The sequence below is a fragment of the Cyprinus carpio genome, chromosome B21 (assembly GCF_018340385.1).
Source record: "Cyprinus carpio isolate SPL01 chromosome B21, ASM1834038v1, whole genome shotgun sequence".
NCBI classification, from domain to species: Eukaryota; Metazoa; Chordata; class Actinopteri; order Cypriniformes; family Cyprinidae; genus Cyprinus; species Cyprinus carpio.
The window spans coordinates 11,531,529-11,555,994 of NC_056617.1; the positions used below are offsets into that span (position 1 = coordinate 11,531,529).

Below are 24,466 nucleotides of genomic sequence, written 5' to 3' on the forward strand. Positions count from 1 at the left end.
CAGCACACGTCGCCATCTACTGGCTAATGCTGCTATAACATGATGGATTTTTTAATGTGCCGGTGTCATTCATTTCTAGTTACTGTATTTTACCAGTACAAAAACAGGTTATTGTGCCTTTTTATGTTGCAAACTGATATTTGTTATTCTATTATTTTAATGTAGGCCCTGTTATCATAATCATAATCCAAATTGCTTTACAAACAGTTTACTTTCCTATAAAAGAAAAAAAGGTAACTGCAAATTTTTAAAAGGTAGGCTAATTGTGATAAAAAAAAAAATATATATATATATATATATATATATATATATATATATATATATATATATATATATATATATATATATATATATTAATGCTTTTTTTCCTCTTGCAGTTTTGCATTTATATCTCACAATTCTGACATTATTTCTCACAATTCAGACCTGCTGGATATAAATTCAGAATTGCGAGATTAGCAATTCTGAAAAGAAAAGTCAGAAGTCAGAAACTCAAAATTGCAAGAAAAACCAGCACATCCTTAACCCCTTTTTGAATTATGCTTTTCTTCTGAGTATATGAAGACTACCACAGAGTTTTAACTCCAGTAATGAGACACGTTTGATGTTCCTTTGTCTGACAATTTGCCTATCAAGAACATTGTATCCCAGTCCTTAACCTGAGCTCAGAGTTACCTCAGCTATTACTGTTCCTTACGTCAGCTTGGTCTCTTAAAGACAACGGGGTGACTTTCAGCTCTGAAGGAGAGAAGAGAAGAAGAGGAGGAGGAGGCCCATAGCACCTCCTGCTCCAACGTCATAAATCTGTAACGTTGGAGTATGCTCACCATCCCCCACTGTCCCCCTCTCCTCTTCTCCCTTGTCTTCTGTGGGGCTGTAAATCTGCACTGGACGGTCACTCTGGGGCCGGCTGACTTAATAGTTTAATGGCCGTACAGCGTGGCAGGTGTCCAATATGGCTGCTGTTGACTGCATCTACATTACTTGTCAGCGTTGAAGTGGGTTCTGAATGCAAGAGAAGGAGAGATGCAGACAGACAGACAGGGTTTGGGACATTACAGATTGTTCCAGTTCTAATAAAGTTTACCAGTCTCCTGATAACAGCTGCAGGACAGAATTTCTGGATGTACTTTGCTGTGTGAAGAGACACTTTATGGCCCTACTTTATACTTCAGCATTGCGCCAATGATGGCCCGCGTTAATCTAAAGTGACAAATGACTTTTCACAAGCAACTAGAAATTTTCCTGCATTCCCTGCTGGTTTTTGGAATTCGCAGAGATATTTAGGATTAGTAGGATAATAAAAAGCAGACTCTCTATATAAACTTACAGTGGTCTGTATAGTTTAAAGGGTTAGTTCACTCAGAAATTAAAATTCATTGAAATTAAAGCCTAATGCTTTAAAGATTAAAAAAGGACAGAAAAGCACCTCAAAACTGGTTCTCAAAAAGTATGACAGTTATTCAAGTTAATATATTATTAATACAATTATTACTAATATTATTATTGATCTATTATAATAACATAATTATGAATATAAATAACTTCATTAAAATGCGAATAAATATATTAAATCAATAAATCTTATTTCTTTTTTTTTCCCTTTTATAAATATATTGCTTCTGTTTATTGAAAAACAAAAGACAAATTAACAGTTTGTCATAATTATCGCAGAAATACTGGAGGAAATATCTTACCTGGGGGCACTTTGAGTCAAAAATGTTGACAACCACTGTCTTAAAATGATCATTAATGTTTATATGGCTTAATACTACATCTTCTGGAGCTGCCAGTTATTTAAGTGTGAGAAAACAACAGAAAATGTGAACTCAACAATTAAGAAAGAAAAATTTCAGACCAATTTTGTGAACCTATTACTCGTAATGATCCAACACAAAAGAAAGATTTGTTCACTAATTGGACGTGCTGTGATAAACAATGGACTGGCATGATGACAGTGAATAAATGATCTCAATTTAAATTTCTGTGTGAACGGTTGTTTGAGATATTACTTTACATTGTAGTTAACCAAAAATGTTTCATGCTTGCTGGAAAGTAGAGAGGAGCTCAATATCTACATATTATAAAGCTCCCAAAGGTTTTGTTCTCCGAAGACACTATTGGAAAAATATTTATGCAACATTCCACACTGTGTCTAGAGTCTCACAAAACCGAGACCTTTGCTGGAACGAAAGAACGTTTGCTCATCCAGAACAAATACGAAATCTCTCACGTAAAAATTATAGACCTCAGCACCTCAAATCCCCCAGATGGCTTCTTAATGTGGTAAAATATCAGATCCAACGCAGGTCAGACACACAAACAAGAGATCAGGAGACAAAACTTGAAAGGATATACAAGCTCTGTCAAGAAACGGTAGAAGAGTGCAAAAATCAAAGCATGGCTGTCTCTGGTTTGTATTAAGTGATGAGAAGGCTGTTATATTATTGCATGCTCGGTAATAGATTTGGACTGAGACACGCACCTTTATTAGTCTAAATGGATTAATCCTGGATGAGTCCAAACTTATACTTCACTGCGGCACTGACACATTTTTATATGCGATGGTGGATGCATTCCAGAAAGGTGACTCACCGATACAATAAACAATGCTCTCATTGAGTGTTTGGGGGTCCACTGGCTGACATTTCCCCGAACGATGGGGCCAGAATAGAATAGATTGCTCCCTGGTGGCCACCACCTCATTAAAAGCCTGCTGTTTAATGGCCTTACCCATCCAGTTGCCCAGCAGATAACCGGTTTGTTTACCTACAACACAAGTCATAAGTTGACACGCAGACAGAAGTCTGTGCCGAAAGGCTCTTACTAGCACTCCCGCCGCCCCATTCGCTGTCTCTCGCGCCTTCCCAGAGAGCATTTTGCGGTCTGAGATTTTCCATCATCGACTGGGGAAAGTTGTCCAGCAGTCTTGATGACTATAGAGCAGCGTTTTAAGCATTCATCAGATTTTACAACCTATATTTGACTCTCAAACCTCTGTCTAATAAGATTGTTTGTGGATTTGAGAAGTAGCAGCGCTGTTTAGTCTAGGCTTATAAACTCTGGTTCGTTATTTTAGATGCGTTTGCTGCAAAGCAGCATAGATGGACAATGACGTCATTTGATAATGTGCTGCACAGTAAAACAAGTCTCATATGTACTGGTTACATCACTTTATTTGATTATTGGTATGATGTAATGCAAAGATTGCTTTGGTTATGAGATTCAAAGTTCACGCTTTACTACATATTGAATGGAAAAAAGTGAACAAAAATGATCTAATTGAGCTTAAACATTCAAAAAAGCCTCTATTCACAGTTTATTGTTACGTACACTGATTATGAGCTTAGATATTTACATTGTACATAAAACAGTATCTACACACATACTGTAGGCAATGACAAAGTACATAAGCATGTGCCTTATGATTCAAATTCACATCTATATTCTTAAAAATAAAGGTTCCAAAGGAGGGTTTTCACAGTGATGCCATAGAAGAACCATTTTGGGTTCCCCAAACAACCTTTCAGTAAACAGTTCATAAAAGAACCATTTTAATTCGAGTGAAGAACATTTTTCACTCTATATAAAGCACATGCCCCCCCCCACCAATGGAATGGTTCCATGGATGTTAAAGGTTCATCATGGAACCGTCAATGCCAATAGAGAACCTTTATTTTTAAGTGTTATGAACATAACAGTGTAAACAAAACAACTTATGGCAAATGACCTCTAGCAGTCACTATCTGTCATAAGCAAACAAATCAAATCTCAATTTGTCAAACCTAAAATGACAACTGGTCTACAAAGAAAAAAACAAACAAACATTTCACTGAGGGAAAAGTCCTCGTGTAATGCAACATATGATTAAAACAATTACAACAAGGAACAATGATCCCTACAGCATTTTGTGCAGTCTTGGACTGTTTTCAGCTGTAGTCACCCTCAGTTTGACCACTGCATTTGAAATATGAGTGAACAAAGAGACTCATATAGGTAGCCTAGGCTACCTAGGTCATTTATTTTATATTGGACTACACTGTACGTGTTAAACAAGCAAGAACAATTACACATATATGCTGCCAGGGTTTTCATTCTGCATTATATAGACCAGTAATTATTTACACCAGTAATAGTTCAGTGTCCTAATTACTGTATAGCAGTGATTTTGTTTTGCTCCCAGTATTCTCGTAAACAGTTTTCACTTTGGGGCTGGCAGTGCGCTGCGGTTTACATGAGGACGCTGTCACACGTAGTGTTCTCTGTGGTTGATGTAAACTTGGTCCGCCCCATTCTGATGACATATCCACTCCTGACAGGACAGAGAATGGTGAGTGGGGCTCTGGAGGTCTCTGCGAGCCACCCTGCCTGGCGCCCGTTCAGCCAATTCATAGCGCCTCTCCATCCGACGAGCCTATAAAGTGACACAACAGATATAAAATATATTAGTATGCATGTACCTACTCATAGAAAAAGCCAAAATATTATTAGCAGATCCCCTGGTGCTAATGCTGTTTGACAATGAAATTTGCTGTTTAATGTGATTAGATGGAAAAAAAATTTTTTTAATTAAATCAGGGCTGTCGATTGAAATTATGGAAAATGAAACATTTTACATTAATAAATTACATGACATGAATATTTGCTTTAAAAGCCCAAAATCATCCTTTACTGGCCTTTCAATAAAACAAAAAATATGACATTATTCGTTGAGCTATATTTCTTTATAATGTTTATAATACACCAAATAAACACATTAAATTGGCAGTTCTAACTTTTCTCTGCTGAAACACTGAAAACACTTAAACCAGTCTAAAATGGTCTTCTATAGTCCCCTTAAAAGGATTAAAACCAGTGATCTTGGAAGTCCAGCAGACTGGTCTGCTTATTTTAAGAAGGTTTTGGCCACTTTTCACAACACCAGCTTGGTTTGGACCAACTTGACCAGCGTTTTTGTCTGGGTGGGAGACTATCCAGACCAGTTTAAACCAGCAAACCACCTGAGGCTGGTGTATGTTTCAGCAGGGTAATGTGTTGGATGGGTGAGCCAGAAGCCAGAAAAGAATCTATTCCGGAAAAAGTGAGCTAAAAGAGAGCATATAATCACTCCTTAAATAATAAGGAACATACCAGTGGTCATCTTTCAAATGCAGCTCCATTATAAAGTACCACAGAAGGAAAATAAATCAGACTGTAGAGCCAGTGTGAGGTTTACCTGAGAGAATGAGGCCACCTGAGGGGCCTGAGAGGCCAGTGGGATGGCAGGAGGTCTCTCTGTATATGGAGGAGGAGGCTTGTGAGTTGGAGGGAGGTCAATCCTGTAGAGCGGCAAAAACCAACAACAATCAGAGGATGTTCATCACTGACTGCACATGTTGCATGACTTACGGTGACCCTCAGATATCTGGACACATTTAGGCCACGCTTAAATGTATGAATGTCATTGCATTACACCAAATATCAAACCAAGTGGCATTTCTTTTGTAGAAATATACAGTTTAGACACTATTTTCAGGCTAAACATTTCACAGAAAGAAAGTTGTAAGATCATAATATCTTTTTGGAGTGACTGTTTTGTCTTGATGTCAGAAGATGGAGGAAATGCTGGTCAAGACTAGACTAAAGTATGAAATGTGTTTAGTCTGAGGAACAATAACAGCCACACCTTCTGTTAGTTCTGGGAACAGAATATAACTTTTTGTCCATTTTACATCCACATCAAGACTGCCAATTTCTCGAACCCAACACAAAATAATCAAATTTTTAAAGGTTTTAAATGAATCCGAGGGTCTGTGTCTCAGCTCCCACACTTTCTATGCAAGGTGTCACTTTTGACTCAATCAACAGCCACTCAAAATGGCCTCCATGCCTCCAAGCTCCAACAGTCACACTGAAACATACTTTCTCATGCTCTCTGGACCTCTAAAGCAAACACCAGCAGGCCACAATGGACCCCATCTAGAGTAACTTTGTGTGGGTACACATGTGGGTGGAGGTGTATATTAGTGATATACATAAATACAACTGGAGCCCATTTTAAAACTCCAAACAATACTGAGAGGAATGGAAACAAATGACTTTGTCTTTTGGTTTAACTTGTGAATCACTGCAGCGGCTCTCCAAGAACATATGCAATCCAAAAAAAAAAAAAAAAATCATGTTGTTTACATTTCCTTTGAACAGTTCCTCATGTGTTGATGATCTATAGGGTGTTTACTATACATATACATGCTCTACAAATATATGCTGTTCTCTAAGATATCAAAAACTAAATGAAATGTATAAATAAAAGCTTATAAATGTATTTACAATCTGAAATTGACTACAATTAAACCAAGATCATACAGACTAATTACATATATGCCCTGTGCACAGATTTAACGGGATAATCCCATGCTTGACCTGTTTTTAAACCTACCTCTTTCCACAACCCCTTTCAAGCCTGCATGAAAAGTACCAACCTAAAACACTAGCAAATTATCAAATGTACTACATGACCACTGCTGAGCACAAATGTAAATATTGCATTTCCTCACTTTATGCCACCATGTACAAAAATATAAAAGCATACGAATATCTATTTTAAATGAATGCTGTTCTTTTGAACTTTCTATTCATTAAAGAATCCTGAATCCTTCCACTGAATTTTTCCCTTAAATGTCCTATATAGCATTTGCTGCCTCCTGGACTCCAGTTTGAATATCCTTGTATGTTCCATTGACATGACTGAGGTTTCCTGGTTCATCCTTTTTCCTCATCCATCATCTCTCTGTCCCATCTTTCTCAATTGACTCTCTTATTGACATCACCCTTAAATTTTGGTTTGGTATTGATGAGTTTTGACATGAAGCAATAGTGAGGAGTGGTCTTATATCCCTAAAACCCTGGGCTGTGATGGACTAATGTCTGTTGAGCTTCTGCTATATAATACCAGGCGTTGGGAGGTCCTGAGGGTCGCCCTGCCCTGACCTTGAATTCCCAGAATGCCTAATATATGGAAAGATACCTTTCCTCGCTCCCTGGATTTAGATACCGCAGCATGAACCCAAAAGGTCATCCACAGAAGGTCATAAAGATAGTCTAGAGAGCCATTAGTGAACAAATAAGGAATCTTAAACCTTCACCGCTAGTTTCAAAAGTACTGCATTGACAACCATTGAGAACAAGCTCTAAAAATACAAAGTTCATTCACACCTCTTTGTTAAAAACCCTTGAGGGAAAATACGTGAACTGTGACCTCTCTTCATACATTTTCGCAATGTGCATCCATAAGCTCCCCATTCCTCAAGGGATCAACTTTGCCTTTGTTTTCCCACTTCCTATGAACATTAATCTCCAACCATTAGTAGTACATTGTTTTGTATAATTGATTTTCAATGGACTATCAGTCTGTCTAATGTGTCCCCGGCCCACCCTACATGAAGACTAAACCGGATGGAGATGGAAAAGTGTACACCAGGGTTTTATGACTCATTAATTCTATATGGACTCACATTAGCATTTCCCATGAAAAGTTATGGCCGAAATAGAGGATTAAAAGCAGTCGATGTGATCCACGGACTAGAGAGAGGATAGGGTGAGTGTATGAGCAGGAAGAGACACAGACAGGCCTGAATACTCTCACTGGTTCCACCTGGATGTCCAAAGAGACCAAACAAGGGCCAGAATTTCAGATTTGCATCAGAGGGAATGAGATTGTATTGTTCTCTTTTCATCTCGCTCGCATACTGAATACACAGTTGAAGGTCAGATTAATTTGTTTTCCTTCTCAGACAGCATGGAACATTTTCCAGTTGTCTTGATTTTAAGCCAAGACCTTGACATATTAACTACTTTGTTACTTTAAATGCTGCCACATCATCTAGTGAAGGATAAATTCAAGGTCACTTTAGATGAGCTATCAAAACAAAGTCAAAACACAAAATCATCATGACTCGGAAAATAAACGTGGAAAGCTCACATAAATCTGATCAAAATGGCAAAACCTTTTAAAAATGACCTCTTGAAGCATTAGAAGGAAGCGCATTTTCTCATCCTTTACTATACTGGTACAATCAGATCTAAATGTCAAGAGTTATGTGGACATTTTTTGCTTTCATTCCTGCAAAAGCGCCATGTGTCAGCGTCCCAATGCTGCTTATCTCTCGCAGAGTCCCTGCTGTCTCCAGCGCAGAGGCAGCATCATCCATCAGACAAACCCAGCTGTCCCACCACACTGATCTGCATGCAGCCTGCAGCCAAAGCAAAGCCGAGCCAAGACACACGGAGGCTGAACAGGGATCAGCTCAAACAGATAAGAGCCTCTCTTACACCTCTTCTGAGAGTGACGCTTCTGACAGCACCGCTGAGAAGTTTCAGAGAGGGCTCACTTTAAGATAGATGATGTTGATAAAGATAGCACAGCAGAAAACAAGCAATAAATAAAAAGTAGCAGTCAACAATTCTGCTAATTTTATAAACTTTAGGGGTCGTTCACACAGGATGAGTTCTTTTGTAATTGCTTTTATTTAAATAGACAATTAATTACATAAAAGCCAGGAACCTAAATTTCTAACTGCTAGTCAGATATGGATAGTGTTATATTTGAGAAATATTAATAATGCTGTATTTTATTTTTATTTCCTAAAAGAGAGAAAATGTTCATTTTAAATCTGTACACTATACCGTTTGCAGTCAGTAAACTTTTTTTATACTTGTAAAAACTGCATTGATTTGATTAAAAATACTGTAAAGCAGTAATATTGTGAATTATTACCGTAATTTACAATAACGGCATTCTATTTGAATATATTTTAAAATGGGATTTATTCCTGTAGGTGCAAAGCTCCTGTCACATGATCATTCAGAAATCATTGAAATATGCTGATATATGCATATATATATATATATATATATATATATATATATATACAGTATATATATATATATATATATATATATATATATATATATATATATATATATATATATATAATATATATATTATATATATATATATATATATATATATATATATATATATATATATATATGCTGTCTAAAAGTATTTATTTCCTTTTGAACAGAGGTGTACATTTGATAAAAGTTAATTTTGTGCATGTTTAAGAGCATACTACTAATAGCCATGAACTCCAGAATGCATTCTGTGTGAACGTCCCCTTAGCTGTCATGTCTGGATAACAGGCTCAGGTCATATTACAACAGAGACAACAATGGGGGGTTCGAGAAAAAGAGAAAATACTGAGACAAATTTTAAGGTCCACAAATCATATGGAGTCCAGACGTTTGAGCGCTGAGAACTGTCTGCCTGCTGCATTTCCCCTGTTCCCCAATACAATTTTCTCAGTGAACAGCTGTATCACGCGAGACTCCACTGTGACCTCATCCTCATGAGAACTGCATCCATCACTAAAGCTAAAAAACACTGTTTTTTGCTATGTTTGCTTAACTATTTATATTCCTGTATTCCACTAGTTCTTTCTTTTATAGAATGCAAGAAGAACGTCCCATTATTCAGTGTTATTTCTGCTGACACAAACACAACCTGTGGTAAACTAACAATGGTGGGTCCTTGACAGAATAAAAACATCTATAACAAATCCATGCGGTCTTATGTGGGCACAATACATTTGTAAACCTAGGTTAACATGGTAATTTGCATATTTATATGGTCAATAACAGCTGGATGAATATATTTCAGTTTGTATTATTTGACTCCTTGCCCACTGGAGACAATCCGGACAAGAAAGCAGTTTTAAGCCACTTCGAACCTATAAAAGCAAATCAACACTTGGTTTCCTCCAGTTTGCCATCACTGCTTGATCATTTGACCATTTGTTTCACAGTTGTTGGACATTCAACAGTCATTTTTTCTACCTAACACTCAAACTTAACCGCGTGCTAAAGTTTACTTAAACTTGTTGCAAAATCTGCGTGGGTAAACTTTCACCCTCACACAAAAATCCAAATTACATGGAATCCTGTTAAAATTACTGAATTTTGCCCACAAAAATTCATTGAACAGCGGTAAATGTGACTGTACCTTTAAAGGGATAGTTCACCCAAAATAATTACTCACCCTCATGTCGTTCCAAACCTCGTCGTAAGACCTTCGTTCATCTTCCGAACACAAATTAAGATATTTTTGATGAAATCGGATGCTCGTGCTTTCTCCTGAACGTAAACAATGCTAATTACATATGCAAATGTAATGTGGTACTCTCCAAAGTGGCAGAAGACGTCTTGAGGGAGAAGAATTGTTGAATAAATTATGTTATTTTTGTTTTCTTTGTGCACAAAAAGTATTCTCGTAGCTTAGCAAAACTGAAGTGGAGCCACTGATGTCACATGGACCGTTTTTTCGATGTCCTTACTACGTTTCATGGGTCTGGGAACATTTCAGTTGCATTGCTGTCTATTCGGGGTCAGAGAGCTCTCGGATTTCATCAAACACATCTTATTTTGTGTTCCGAAGATTGACAAAGGTCTTACGGGTTTGGAACGACATGAGGGTGAGTAATTAATGACAAAATTTTCATTTTTGGGTGTACTTACCCTTTACTAAACCCTTTAGCACCATTTAGTATATTATTTTTGTAAACAACTCATTCTAGCAATGATACTTCTGGCACAGTAAAAGAGATGCTAACTCAGGGTTAAAAACTAGTGCTAACACTACAATTGCGAAACACCACTTAACTGGGAATTAATTAGTACCCTTAAACCAAGATTAATAAAATAGCCCATGGTTAACCCAGGGTTAAGTGCAGTGTGAAAAGCCCTGTGGAGCAGGAGGAGTGTATGAAGCCCAGTTCGGAGCTTATTTTTGAAGGCTGTGAGAAAAGGGAGTCCTCCAGGCTGATTGAAATCTGACATCTGTGGGCTCATGTCTCGAGACACTCTCCGTGACAGAACAATAAAGTGGTTCTTTTTGCAAGAACCAAACAAAAACAACTGAAAAATCAACATTCTTTGTCAAAAAAGGAACTAGCTGAAGCTCCTTTGCCCACACAAGTTCTGCAATGATGCATCGTGTGGTAGTCTGTATACTGCAAAAGCAAATACACAACTGTAGTCTATTGTGGCTAGTCTCTCGCTGTGATGACATGCAGTTGCCTTTCCAGGAAACAAAAGGAAACCATCTGCTGTTGCTCCCACTAGAATAGAACATTTACAGTCTTGACTGGGTTTCTGGGCTCAGTAATAATTGACCAGACAAAATCTATTATGCCTAAGGCAGCTAATCAAACATTAAGCCATAAGGAGGTGCTGTAGCGTGAAATGCCTCGTTCTGACAGACCAACAGGTGAGCCGGACAGAGCTGAAGCATAGTGAAATGTACTTAATGATATCCTGACTGGACAAACAACAGTCTTCAAGAAAAAACTCACTTCAGTATGTGACTCTGAGTAAATCGTCTTGGCATGTTAGACCTAAACTGTAACACATGATCACATCGATGAGCGCAAATCAGTTTCATGCAATGTTCTCCAGTCGAAGCTTGTAAGGTCAGTGATCAAAGAGTGGTAATGGTTAAGTTTTATGCTGTCATTCAGGTTCAAAGGATGGTCAGGAAGTTGCTGAGGAAGCATGGTAATGATTAAATAATTCACCAGGTAAGTGCCCATGTACTGCACCAACTGTCCTACACACTGAAGGTCTACGTGTGCAAAGCAGATGACTGTAAGTCAAAATATCTCAGATATCTGACACATAGACGGCATAGCATCGGTGACATTTTAATATATCCAGAGGTCTTATCCAGCACAGTTTTAGGTTTTTTGAATGTTTTCTTAACAAATGTATTTATTTATTGAAGGTTCTGGGAAAACATCTAGTTTTCATAAATAAATAAATTCTTATTTATGCATTCTTATATACAATTCATTTGTTACATTATGAAAATTTAAAAAAACACACACACACACACACACAAAAAAAAAAAAAAAAAAAAAATATATAAAATTCATATATACAAATACATATGAAATATTTCTATACTGCAAATGTACAAAAAAGATTCCAGTAAGTTAGTTATAGTCCCCACAAAAGTGTAGTTTTCAAACTTTAATGTGACTAAAGATGCAACAAATTAAACAGGACAGGGCAAATTTAACAACAATAAAAAAAATAAAACAAATTAAACAAATAAAAGAAGCCAATAAAACACTGCAGACAATTACATTAATTCATTATCTCATGGATTTAGTTATTTAAAACAATTCAATAAAGAATGTTACGCTAACAAATGTATGAAAGAGTATCTTTAGAAAACCTAAAAAGGTTACACTATATTTCAAGGTTCTTGTTACAGTGTAATTACACATATAAATGCTGAATAATATATATTTACCTATAGTACATGTACTTACTATATGGTAAGGGTTAGGATTAGGTTACATGCATGTAGTTATTCATAATTTATTGTTGTTGTACTAGTAAGTACATGTAACGTGTAACAAGGACACCATAAAATAAAGTGTTACCCCTAAAAAAAAAAAAAAAAAGTATTTTCGTACTTTACAGAACATTCAGAGAACATTCTGAACATTGCCCTCTGTTTCTTGTTAGCTGCTAACATTGCTGTAATGTATTTTGGAAAAATAATAACATTCTTGCAGATCTCATCTTGCAGGTGATCATTACAATGAATGTTAGATCATTTATAAGTGAAGATATTGCATATACTCACACTTTATCTGTGTATGTGGGTGGGGGAGCCTTGCGTGCTGTGATGAGGACGATGGTAAAGATGGTGATGAGGAAGAGCGCCAGCACAGCTCCCATCACGGCCCCAGCAATAGCCATGGAGGATGTCATCTGCTTCTGAGACATGTCTGAAAGGCACCACAACACAGTGAGCAAAAACAAAAGCTGATTTTTAAATCAACACAGCCAGGGATACTGGAGGTATATCAAGATCCAATAAAATTACAAGAAAAAAACTGCTGGTCTTGGCACAGAATGGCTAAATGGCACAAATTATAACAAAAAGCACAAAACAGCAAAGCAAAGCAAAGCCTGTTAAAGCAACTCTCAACTGTATGTCACACGCTAAAGCTCAGCATGTGTTGATGTAGATTGCAAAAGACAAACAACAAAAGACTACAAGACAGCTCAGTTAAATAAAAATCTGAATAAAGATGTGACAACATCAACAGTGAGGACAGAGGCAGCAAAAACTGAAAGCTCATGCAGCCAGAACAGTTGAGAGAGAAAATACAAATTACATCACAAATAAATAACTACAATTTACTTGTTTTAGATTTACAGTTTACACAAGAAGAAAACTTGTGGTGAGGCAATGACTTGATTTAAGAAAAAATATGTTAAATACAGCTTTTTAGTCTTCTTAAATTATTATTAGTATTATTATTATTTTATAAATCTCAATCATTTTTGTTAAATTTATGCTTTATACAAGAAAACTTGTTTTTGTTTGCTTATCCAGAGGCCTGTACCGAGCTAACATTTACATTTAGCAGATGCCTTTTTCCAATGTGACTTAAAAAATTAACAAGCAATGTTTGTGTTCTATTATTACATTTAAATTAAATTAAATCCCTTTAAGTTAAAATGTTTTCAATGTTCTGAAAAAAAAAATGTTATAGGGAACATTTTCCTTAATTATGGAAACGTGAATAAAATTATGAAAATGTTTTTTGTTTTTTGCAAAATACCTGTTTTTGTCCATAAAGTACCAACATTACTCGACTGAAGTGAATTGTGGTGTCCACAAATGTGTAATTTTTTTAAACATTAATGACTAAAGGTGCAACAACAAGAAGACAAGTTTTGCTTCTGACGTAAATTTCTCATTTTCATCAACATGAATCTAAAGTAGAAAATTCTTTGTCTTGGCAATTTTCAGTAAAAAATATGGAAAATTATTATTTGATAGAACTAATAGCTTTGTATGTACTGTTTTAGCAAACTTTAATCTTTTTAGCTCCTTTCTTGATTTGTAGCACCCACTTTTCAAGATCAAATCAGTTCCTAATATATAAAATAATTACCATGCTATTGTTTTCTTATTTTTACTCTGCTTTTCATGTCAAAATGAGAGTAAAATGGGGAGAAAACAGCAATTCATAATGACTTAAAGTTTTAAATATTTGACTGTAAAAATTCAGATTAGATTTTTTTGCAATGCACATTTAAACTTGACACCCACATTGACGTTACACAAGGGCAGATGCCAGTATTTTGTGTCTAACTGTTAATCAAGCGTCAGAGCGAATGAGAACGAGTTGTTTGATGTTACGGCGAGTCAGGTGGATTGTGCTGAGGTTGGCAGGGGCGATCTGTAGTCAGCCAGCTCTAAGGTTCAGTAATTAGGACCCCATGCTGCCCTCCTTTAAAGCCTGCTGTTACTGTCTCCCCCACCCCGCAGTGCTCTTATGCTTTGCTGCACTCCTTCCTCCAGCTTTCCCTTCCACTCTCTTTCTCTGTCATTACCACCTCTTCTCTCATTCGCTTTTACAGTGAGCTTCATTCAGCTTGCGCAACTTCATTTAGCAAGTTCACCAGAATCAATGAGGTTTCTAGCTCGTTATCTCCACAACGGGACTCCTGTAAAAGGATTACATCCATTAATTAAGATCAATTAAACTCAAAGAGCGCCCTTTTGGATGATCAACAGACTATTTAACCAAGAGGGTGGAACACTGACACCGTATTACCCAACTTTGCCACCTGACCAATAGTCTAGTTTGCGGTCGTTGATAATGCACTATTCAATAAAACGCATTTGTTTTTTTCTGCCTTCTTTGTATTTTTTCCCTAACACAAATCAATTGAATGTATTATCGAGTGTTTTCCCTGAAGGTTTTATGGTCGAGAACCCAATAATTACCACAGTGTTGTTACTGTTATCTCACCTCTGCTCTCACAGGAGAACAGAACTGGATGTTTAGTCAAGTCATTCAATATTGATCGTTTAAGTGTAGCAAGTGGTAAATATTTGGCCTGCTGAGCACACGTCCGGGTCTGACAGAAGCTGGCACTGGAAGAATAAAGACACTGAGAGCAGGAGGTCGAGGGCGTAAGGTGTCAGGAGGAGAGGGGATTGTGGCTAAAAACAAGCACTGGAGAATGTTGGCAAAAAGTTTGGCACTGCATTGGAGGTTTGGCACAGTGGAGATTCAACCACGCTTATGACAGATCTCTGCACAGCAAGTCCATACGGCGATATCTGAAGGCAGTGTAATAAAAATACGATTTCTGCAGCTTGTGAAGAGTTAAAAGTGAAGCATGTAATTTCTGTGCAACTAGGGCTGGGCGATATGGCTAAATGCATTATGACAATATTCTTTCTCCCCCTCATATCATTTGATATTGATTTTTCAATATCACAATATTCATTTTACACCATTAAAGGGGATGGAAATGCATACAGTGTGTGGAATGCATTTCTTTCTTCCCTAATGATATGAAATGAATACTGACAAATATTTGTTTGTTAGATCGTGAGAATAAATATAATTTAGTGGTAAACTCCACAATGTAGTAAGCTACCTTGTCATTTTCTCATTTTTGTTTTTTTTCCTCAAATGATCATTTAATTTAAATTAATCATCAAAAAAAAAAAAAAAAAAAAAAAAAAAAAAAAAAAAAAAAAAAACGACATACAATGAAATGAATTCCTAAAGCTTAACAATTTAAGCAATTTTCGGTATCATTTTAGTATAGGGAGCAATTCTCACTATTAACTAGTAGCTTATTAACATGCCTATTATTAACATATTGGCTGTTTATTAGTACTTAGGCTTATAAAGCTGCATGACCATATTCTACATCCCTAATCCCAATACCTAAATTTAACATCTACCTTACTAGCTATTAATAAGCAGAAAAATATGGACCTTAAAAGTGACCCAATTTTCTAAAAAAAAAAAAAAAAAAAAAAAAAAAAAAAAAAAAAAAAAACAATAACATTGCATTCAGGATGTTCAAACCAAATACCTGTAGCAATATTTTGGTAGTGTGTCAGTGTTTACCATTTTTGGAAAAATCAATCTTCAGATGACTCTACACAAACTAAGATAGGAGAGGCCATTTTAATAATGATAAAATAACATTAGAAGCAGTAGCCTTCTTTTTAAGGTGCGAAATTCAATAATTTCAATAAAAATCCTGGAATTTTATATAAGGGTTAAACATTTTCCCACACAGATTGAGTTTAAGCTTTTGGTGCAGATTCATCACATTGACCTTTAACCTTATAATGCTAACAATAAGACATGGCTAGTTTTGTATAATATCCAAGGGGTTAACAGATTATGGATAAGAGAGGAACTCTTTTAGTCCCTGAGAATGTTCCCAACTTTAATCGTGATGTTTCTTTACTAAAATCCCCTCACGACCCTCCAAACTCTTCTATTACTAATAAGCACATATACTTTAGCATCCAGTCCAGCGTGTCTCTATGTATAGCGTTGTAGATGTTTTCTGGAGGTTTAACATCGTTTGGAGTTTTATGTGGTTCAGTGTATGGGAACAATGGTCAGGGACAGTGGCAGGGCTGGGAGGGGGCAGGGGAGAGGCCATCATTCTACCGTCTGCCGGGTAATACCACAGATGGGCCCCCCACAGCAAGTCACAAGACCCTTTACAGTTCAATTCAGCAAGGGTTAAAGCTGTCGTTTGCTGCACAATATTCACCTCAAAAATACATATATATTGCATACACACACTTAATATCTGAAGTACACTACAAGTGCACATTCAATTTAAATGAAGGGTTTTTAGGATAAAACTGTACATAAACTTCTAGAATTTGGTGTGTTTGTGTGTAAATATACAAGCTCTTTTGGAGCTTTTTTCTTGAGTTTTTTTTTTCAGCAATCCTCTACAAACATCTTCTGAGGTCTGTTGTCCCCTCTTCTGTGGTTCTCTCCTTAAGTGCTGTGACCATAATTCAGGTGCCTTTTAGCAGCTCACTTTAACCCCACTGGACTTAAGACTTTTCACAGGTGAGTCCAGACTTGAACCGTACCCTTTGAAGGTCCTCTCATCCCATCTAAGAGATGTTTACCAAGCAGATTAAAGATTTCTAGTCTCTGGCGAGGAAATTCATGGCTCAGAGCAGAGGTGATCCCAGAGTAAAGGAGGATTAAATGAGTTCACACTCGCTTAGAGCCAGTTGAGGGGTGGCAGGCATCTTTAAACCAGATTAAAGAGATCAGGTGTTTCTCTTAGACCGAGTGTTATGGGTCTCAGATTGTCGTATCGGACATGGACACCCCGCAACTCATTCAACGCTCTCAGCGGGTATTTGATAACAGGAGCTGGGTGGAGAATAAAGCATCAGAATGCATTCTGGTAAATGTTACATGGGGAAAGCTGGCTTTCCCTGCTGGCTGACACCTGATAGCCATATTGGAGTGTAGGTAGGGAGTCTGTCTGTGTTGGACCGGAAAGGGTTTCTGTTGTGTGTTCGCAACCCATGAGTCTTAATTACTGTGAAACTCAACTACAATCCGTGGGGCAATGGAAGGAACTGGAGAAACGTCCTTGAAAAGGGCAAAGGTTTATGATGCAGCTGACCAAAAGGGCTCAATGACTCAATATAACACGTTTGTCCTAACAGAGGTCACAAGAGGAGAGAAAGACCACCACTTAAGTGATTTCAAAAAGTTTGTTCTGGTAAATGAAAGGAGATAGGTAGGTCAAGTGTCAGAGGTCATCTTCTGTTGTGAATGCCATTGTTTAGACTGCCAGATTTTTATGAAGGGGTTATATATGAGTGGAAGTTGAGAAGAGCAGCTGATTCTGGGTGGTCCCCGTATTTATTAAAGGTTTCAAAAGGTGGTCTCATGGCAATGCCAACGAAGAAGCATTTTGGGCTCCCCAAAGATCCTTTCATTTCACAAATTATAAAGAAAAAGCAAGCAACACTGAATTAATCATTATATCTTTAATTGTTTTTGTAAAACATAATCCAAGAATCGTTTTAATTACAACTTCAAAAAATAAAAATAAAAGAAATAAAAAAAAAAAACAATAAAAAAGACAAAAGTCTTTATATCGTTTTGTTCTCCTAAATTTTCATACATCAATCTTGACGAGATTTTCCTAAGTCATAATTAAAAATTATTATATGAAATGGTTTTAATTCTAATTTCTTCAATCCAAATTCAAATAGCGGTTGTGCATCATTTGCTACCTTAATACAAAAAATTCAATTAAAAGAATTTCAAAGGAATTCAGAGAGATTATTTTCCTTCTATTATCACATTGAATTATTACACTATTGCCAAGCTGAGAAAATTTCTTCTTGGGTGTAAGGAAAAATGGCTAATAAACATTTAGTTATAGATTGGTTATGTTTGATGCCTTACAAAAATAATAAAAAAATAAATCACCCTCAGGAAAGGAAACACATATAATGCTTAGTATTTGTGTTTTTATATATTTGTCTTAACATGACATCTTGAGAACCAGCTGGAGGCTGATTAATATCACTATATTTGGTTACATATTTGTACACCCCACCTAGTATATCTGTGACAGTGAAATAATAAGTGCAGTAACACTTTCCAGTCTTCTAGTTCTGATAAATGTGAGACTCTCTAAAATGGAGCCCTGAACATTTAATAACAGCCTACCACTGAGGGAACGATTTCATGACCACTATGATGTATTAGTGGAAAAATATGTCATAAAAGATGGATATCTGAGAAGCAGAAAGAGTCACAAAATGACAAATTTTCCAAAGTAAATATCCTCCGGAAGGAAAAAAAGGGAAGAAAATGCCTTGGTCACAATGACAGATCACAACCTTTTAAAGTGTCCATCTTTTATAGAAGGAATTTATAATGCCATATTTCAGCTTTACCCATGCATTTATGTTGCATCGTCCCCCAGTTCTCCTTTTTAACCTTGATCCATCTTTGACTCCTCCCTTCTTCCTGTTTCAAGCTCCCCCTCATTACCCATCTCCTCCCCGCCCCCTCCACCCCACAGAATTACCCTCTTTCATCCACTCTCTAACCCCTCTTGTTTCTCTGAGAGAGGAGGCACAGGTATCCCTCAAGAGAACAAGCCCGGGAAGAGTCTGTTGCCATGGGGACGGTGTCAATAGCCTGGAAGGGGGCTGTGGCAAACAAAACCATTGTACCGGACTAATTTAACCAATCAGAGGCACTGATGGAGCAGGGAGGGGGCTTTAGGTAATACTGCTCCTTAGAGAATCTATTCAAACAGTGCAGTAAGAGACAGTAACCTCTTCACCCTTGAGACTGCTCAGATAATGAATGACATTGTTATTTTCAGTGAGCTAACCTCAGTAACCTGGACTTCAGATACCTGAAGGAAGGAAAGTATCTCTATTCTGTATATTCTCAAAGTGTCATTTCTTATCACTGAGGTAAATAATTAATGGCATTGTTTAGAAGAACATGTTTCAGTGCTGCTTCTATTGAAGTGGTTAAAAGGTATAAAAGGTATAAATCAAGGATACCATGTACATTACTTAAAACAATAGTCAATTATTTTGACACTTGTTTTTTTCACTGATTTGGGGTGCAAGATGGTCCAAAGCATTAAAACACTTCTTTGCTATATAGAGTAAATAGGCACATTTTATGAAACGACTTTGGACATTGACTCATTGTGGAACAACTGTAATTACTAGCTTGTCCCACCACCAGCTGATTGGACAGGATGACAGACTCTCCAACGGCTATGAAACAAAAACCACTCAAACACCATTTAGCCCCACTGCTGTGCATCTTCCCTTTGTCAACCAGCTCCCCCATCTTCTCTCACACAGATCGACAGAACAGCAGTGCAAACACAAGAATCAACAAGTCCATAATCCACCCCACTTTAGGGCTATCCTAGGTAAGTCTGAGAGGAAGTTTAGCACCCATCCACAGGAAGCTTTTAGCCACAGGCTTTCCTACAAAATATGCATGAGGTTTAGAGCATGAAGGGATCTTTGGAGATGAAGTATGTTAACCACAGCAAAGGAAAAGTGGGCGTGAGGAATACATCCCTGGAGGCCTCCAGGAGCGTAGAGGAGACCCCCACAGGGAGCATTTCTGCAGCTGAAGCAACCAGTCACACCCAAGACCTCAACATTCACCCTTCCAACCAGCAAAAAAATGGATCGGAGGCCAACTTATAAAACAAAGAAACATGTCACAGAAAAAAAGGTGCTTTATTTTAAAACAAATGTATCCCAAAAGTTGATTTTACAAAATAACGCTCAGTATCATCTATACATTGCAAATACATTTCTTCCTTGCTATTTATTTTTTATTATTTTTGTATTTTCTTTTGTTACAGTAGCTCTTTTGTAAAACAAACAAACAAAAAAAAAAGTGGAAAAGATGTTCTGGAGAAGTGTACGTGTGATCCTCTCATCACAGTCTGTGTAATAGTGGGTCTTCTAGTGCGTTCCACCGTTGAATCTCAGGCTTCCTATAGGAACGATAAATTCAAACTAACTAACAAACAAAACAAGGTTCTCCTATCTGCCAGCATATATACATAACTTTGTTTTCATCTAATTCTTCACCCAAACCTGTACACATAGACATTTTATAGTTCATAACTCTTTGATGCGTCACACGTCATTTAATGCGAGCAAAACAACTAGTTTTTGTCTGAAAGAAGCAAATGGCACACAAAACAAGGTGGTGAACAAAGCACAGTACAAAATGATGATCTCAGGACCCAACCTGACCACTTCATGCCTCAAAACTACTCGCATACTTCTTCTGAAAATGATACTCACTCGTTCATAACTTCTGCATGCAAATGTTAATGCTTACAGGGCACGTCTTCAGTTTAAGGCACTACAGTATCATCTCCAATATCTTAAAAACCAACCATACACATCTGCTAGCTTATTAAGATCCAGCCAACACAAGTTTAATGACCAATAACGTGTGTGTTAGGCTATCGTCTTCTGCGTTAAATTATGTGCGCGAATGTGACTAGAAATCTGAACACTATTGCACAGGCAATGAGCTGATTCATCAAAACACTGTTGGTTAACACCAGCTGATTGGATTTACATATTACAGACACACACACACAGAAACACATGAGACAGGCACAGGACTCGATTCGTGATGTAATGCACAGTCGCTGAATGCAGTCGGAGGTTAACAACACTGGGCAGTGATGGTCTGACGAAGACAAGCCAGACAGCTACATTAATACGGGACAAGCTTTCATGTTGAACAATGGCAGTAGTTTTTAATGTACATTGTCCAACCGTCTCCTGCAGAAAGATGGCACAAACAAAAGAAATCCAGAGCTAATACAGTGATGCAGGGGTATGCAAATGGAAGCTGAATTGATACAATTACAGCCACCCCATTTCGGCAATCATCCTGTCTGGCTTTCGCCCATTGGGCTTTATCAAATCCAGCACGGTCCTCCCTGTCTAGCTCCTCCCTACAGCAACTCTGAAAGCCAGTAGAGAAGAAATAAATGTTGCCATGGAAACCGCCAGGCTGTTGACAGGAGCTAATTTCTGCCTCCATCAGAGTGACAGCATTGAAAGTTGACGTGACTCATCGAAACCTCATCGCTCACGATGGGGCTGATCTGAAACACTTAACGACAGGTTATCTCAATACAAATTGCATTTGTCTGAACTGCTTTCTTTTAAATAAATCACATAGTTCACCTCACTGTGCAAGGGAAAGGAGACTGGCTATTGATTTGGCAACTTATATCACCCCTGAACTGGTTTATCGGTGAAACAAAGCAGACGTCTTGTTGCCTCACCGATCTAAGAAACGAAGATGACAATTATACCCTCACTTGGTCCCAAAACATCTATTAAGCCAGCTAACTAATGATTAGGCTAATGTACAAAAACAAACCGGTAGGTGAAAACTACTAGAAAAGGTGCATTCCCTACTAATTTTCTTTACATAACTCTGATCGTCCTCTTTTTGCAGTCTGAAGCATCTTGTAAGTGTCTACGCAGTCTCTTCCTGCTCGCTCTTCTCAGACATACCACTCCCTCCGGGAGATCATTGAGCCATCCGTGTGCGACACGTAGTCGTTGTCGTAGCAGTCCTCCGGCAGGTAGGGGGAGCCGTTGCTCATGACTTGCGGAGCGGCAAACCTGCGGGGTTCCGGCTGCAGTGAGCTCCTCTGGACATGATGGGCTGGACTGAAGCTTTGTGGATGGACTGGGTGATGGTTGCTGTGATAGCAGTGCTCAAGGTTGTGATGATTATGGTGATTCATTTGACCGGCAGCTTCCCTCAGAGCTCTGCTGCGACCGTTGGGCGATCGCTCGCGGTCGAAATCACCCCACTCTTCTCGATCCTTATCCGGGTAAATGGTGCCGTTATCCTGGTTGGATTTGAGCTTGGTGTCAGGGCTTCCTTTGCTGTAGACTTGCTGCAGCTCATGTGGCTGGGGAGCCTTTTGCATATCCGAGGGGCCGTGATACTGCTTTGTGTAGTAGTCGCCACGGAACGTCCGCCGTTGGCGCTGGTAATAAACTCCACACAGAATAAGAAGCAACAGCAGGAAGAGTGCTCCGCCTACTGCGCCACCCACAATCGTGCCTAGGCTCCCCTCCGGCAGAGGTGCCAGGGTTGGAGAAGTGATGAGGGCTCGCTGCTTATTGCCAGGCACGGTGGCAGAGATGTCGGCGGTTAGGAGGCGCACAGGGGTGGTGGGGGGCATGGTGGTGGTTGAGGGAGGATCTAATGGAGGGAAGGAAGAGGGAGAGGGGGCAGGAGGCAGGGATGGACAGACAAAGAAAAGTAGATAATGTCAATGCCAGCTACATCAGTATATCATTAACAGTCATATGAATCTGTTTCCAAAATTGTAATATCTTCTAGCATGACATAGCGCATGAATAACAGGACTATCCTCTATTGCCGTGGATGCAATAGCTCCAGGTCTTTTATTGAAAGGATGCGATTGCAAACCTTCTGATGGCTTCAAAACCTGAAACTGTTGTCCAGAGCAAAGACGACTAAACATGGAAGAGAAAGGAGAGTTGGGATCTTCATGATAAGGGATTCATGAGGAGCTACATACTAACATCTCCAGCTAACACTGAAGTACAGTCATCTGCAACAATGAAGCCGAATGAGCAACATTTGTGTTAGCTGAGAGAGGGAGTACGGATGACCACATTGCTGAGTGATGAGAACCAACTAAATGGAAGGAAGGGGTCAGGGAAAGGGTACGTGCTACTGGGGGAGGGGAGAGGGACAGATGTCGAGAATACCCAAGGATTGGGTGGCTGCTACGCCTAACTGCTAACATGGTGCTAGAGTAAAAGATTGCGTTAACGCCATTACCATGCATTGATCGCTTGATTGTGTTAGGGAGCAGCGTGTAGCGTTTCATCGCATTCTGGGGCATGCACCTGGACTATGCAAGCAGCCTTCTCGGAGACTGGAAGCTGAAAGTCAAACTATCCCATTACGGAGTGTCCTGTTCCTGGCGCAATGAGAATTATTTGGCTGGCTGTGAAGTGTGTGCATGCATTGAGTGCAGAACGTGCGAGTTCACTCTCAGGAGTCAGGGCTGCAAGCTCTTCAGGGTTACGTGGTTCAAATGCTCCAGCTAAAGTGGGGAATAATTTGCTCATCCTTGCTGGAATGAATAATAAAAGTAGCATACATAAAGCATTCTTGGACGGTTTTGTTCCCGCAAGGTTAAAGGTAATTTAGATGCATCTGTGGGTCTGGTGAGTGAATGTATATATATGTAGGAAAGAGCAGCTTTTTAGTTCAGGAAAACTGAAACGTTTAGTATATTGTTTTGGCAACATTTTTGATATTAAAGAGATCCATAATCCTTTTCACACACCCACAATATTCCCAGCACAAACATATCTGTTGCATATATAACACCACAGAGATAGTTCAACCAAAAATCAAAGTTATCATCAAGGCTGATCCTAACATCTAAATGGGCAGAGCATGGTCTAGACAGCCCTGGTTGTCACTATTTACTCACCCTCCTTTTTTTTTGTTTTTTTTTGTTAGACCTGGTCATGGTTATTTCTGTGAAAGAGAATTTTTGAAGAAATTTCACAGCTCTTTTCAACACCACAGTTTATAGATTATTTGACCACTCAAGAGTCAACGATTCAGTGAGTTGAACTCAAGAACTGAATCAATGCACAAATTGGTCATTTGAACCAAGTCTGAATGATTAATTCAAGAACCTTAATAATTTGCTCAAGGACTGGAACTTCAAATAACCGACTCCGTAGTTTCACGGATAACAATTTACATTTTGGACAATTAAAGTTTTTGTATGGCTTCAAAAGACTTGAAAAATAGCGCACAACTCATACAAGACTACCTTAACACATTTTTGGAGATTAATGCTGCATGGAAAAGACCTGCATGAACATTCTTCAAAATATCTGATCTACAGAAAAAAAAAAAAAAAAATTGTTTGGGTTTTTACAACAACATGACGATGAGTAAATAATGAGAGAATTAGAATTTTTTGTGTG

The 24,466-nt window shown here is 38.1% G+C and overlaps 1 protein-coding gene across 2 annotated transcripts in view; it reads right to left on the reverse strand.

Annotated features, from left to right (window-relative positions):
- Window positions 1-3,906: 3,906 nt before the first annotated feature.
- LOC122141346 (nectin-3-like protein) overlaps window positions 3,907-24,466 on the reverse strand; it is a 57,337-nt gene continuing 36,777 nt past the window's right edge. The window contains exons 6-8 of one of the 2 annotated variants that reach the window (XM_042748554.1): window positions 12,692-12,836; window positions 5,216-5,318; window positions 3,907-4,414 (exon numbers count right to left, since the gene is read on the reverse strand). In XM_042748554.1, coding sequence (XP_042604488.1) covers window positions 4,247-4,414; window positions 5,216-5,318; window positions 12,692-12,836 — 416 coding nt within the window. In that variant the 3' untranslated portion in view covers window positions 3,907-4,246. Of the gene's footprint in view, window positions 4,415-5,215; window positions 5,319-12,691; window positions 12,837-20,568; window positions 22,686-24,466 lie in introns of those variants that run through there. The other variant, XM_042748553.1, reaches the window with a different exon arrangement.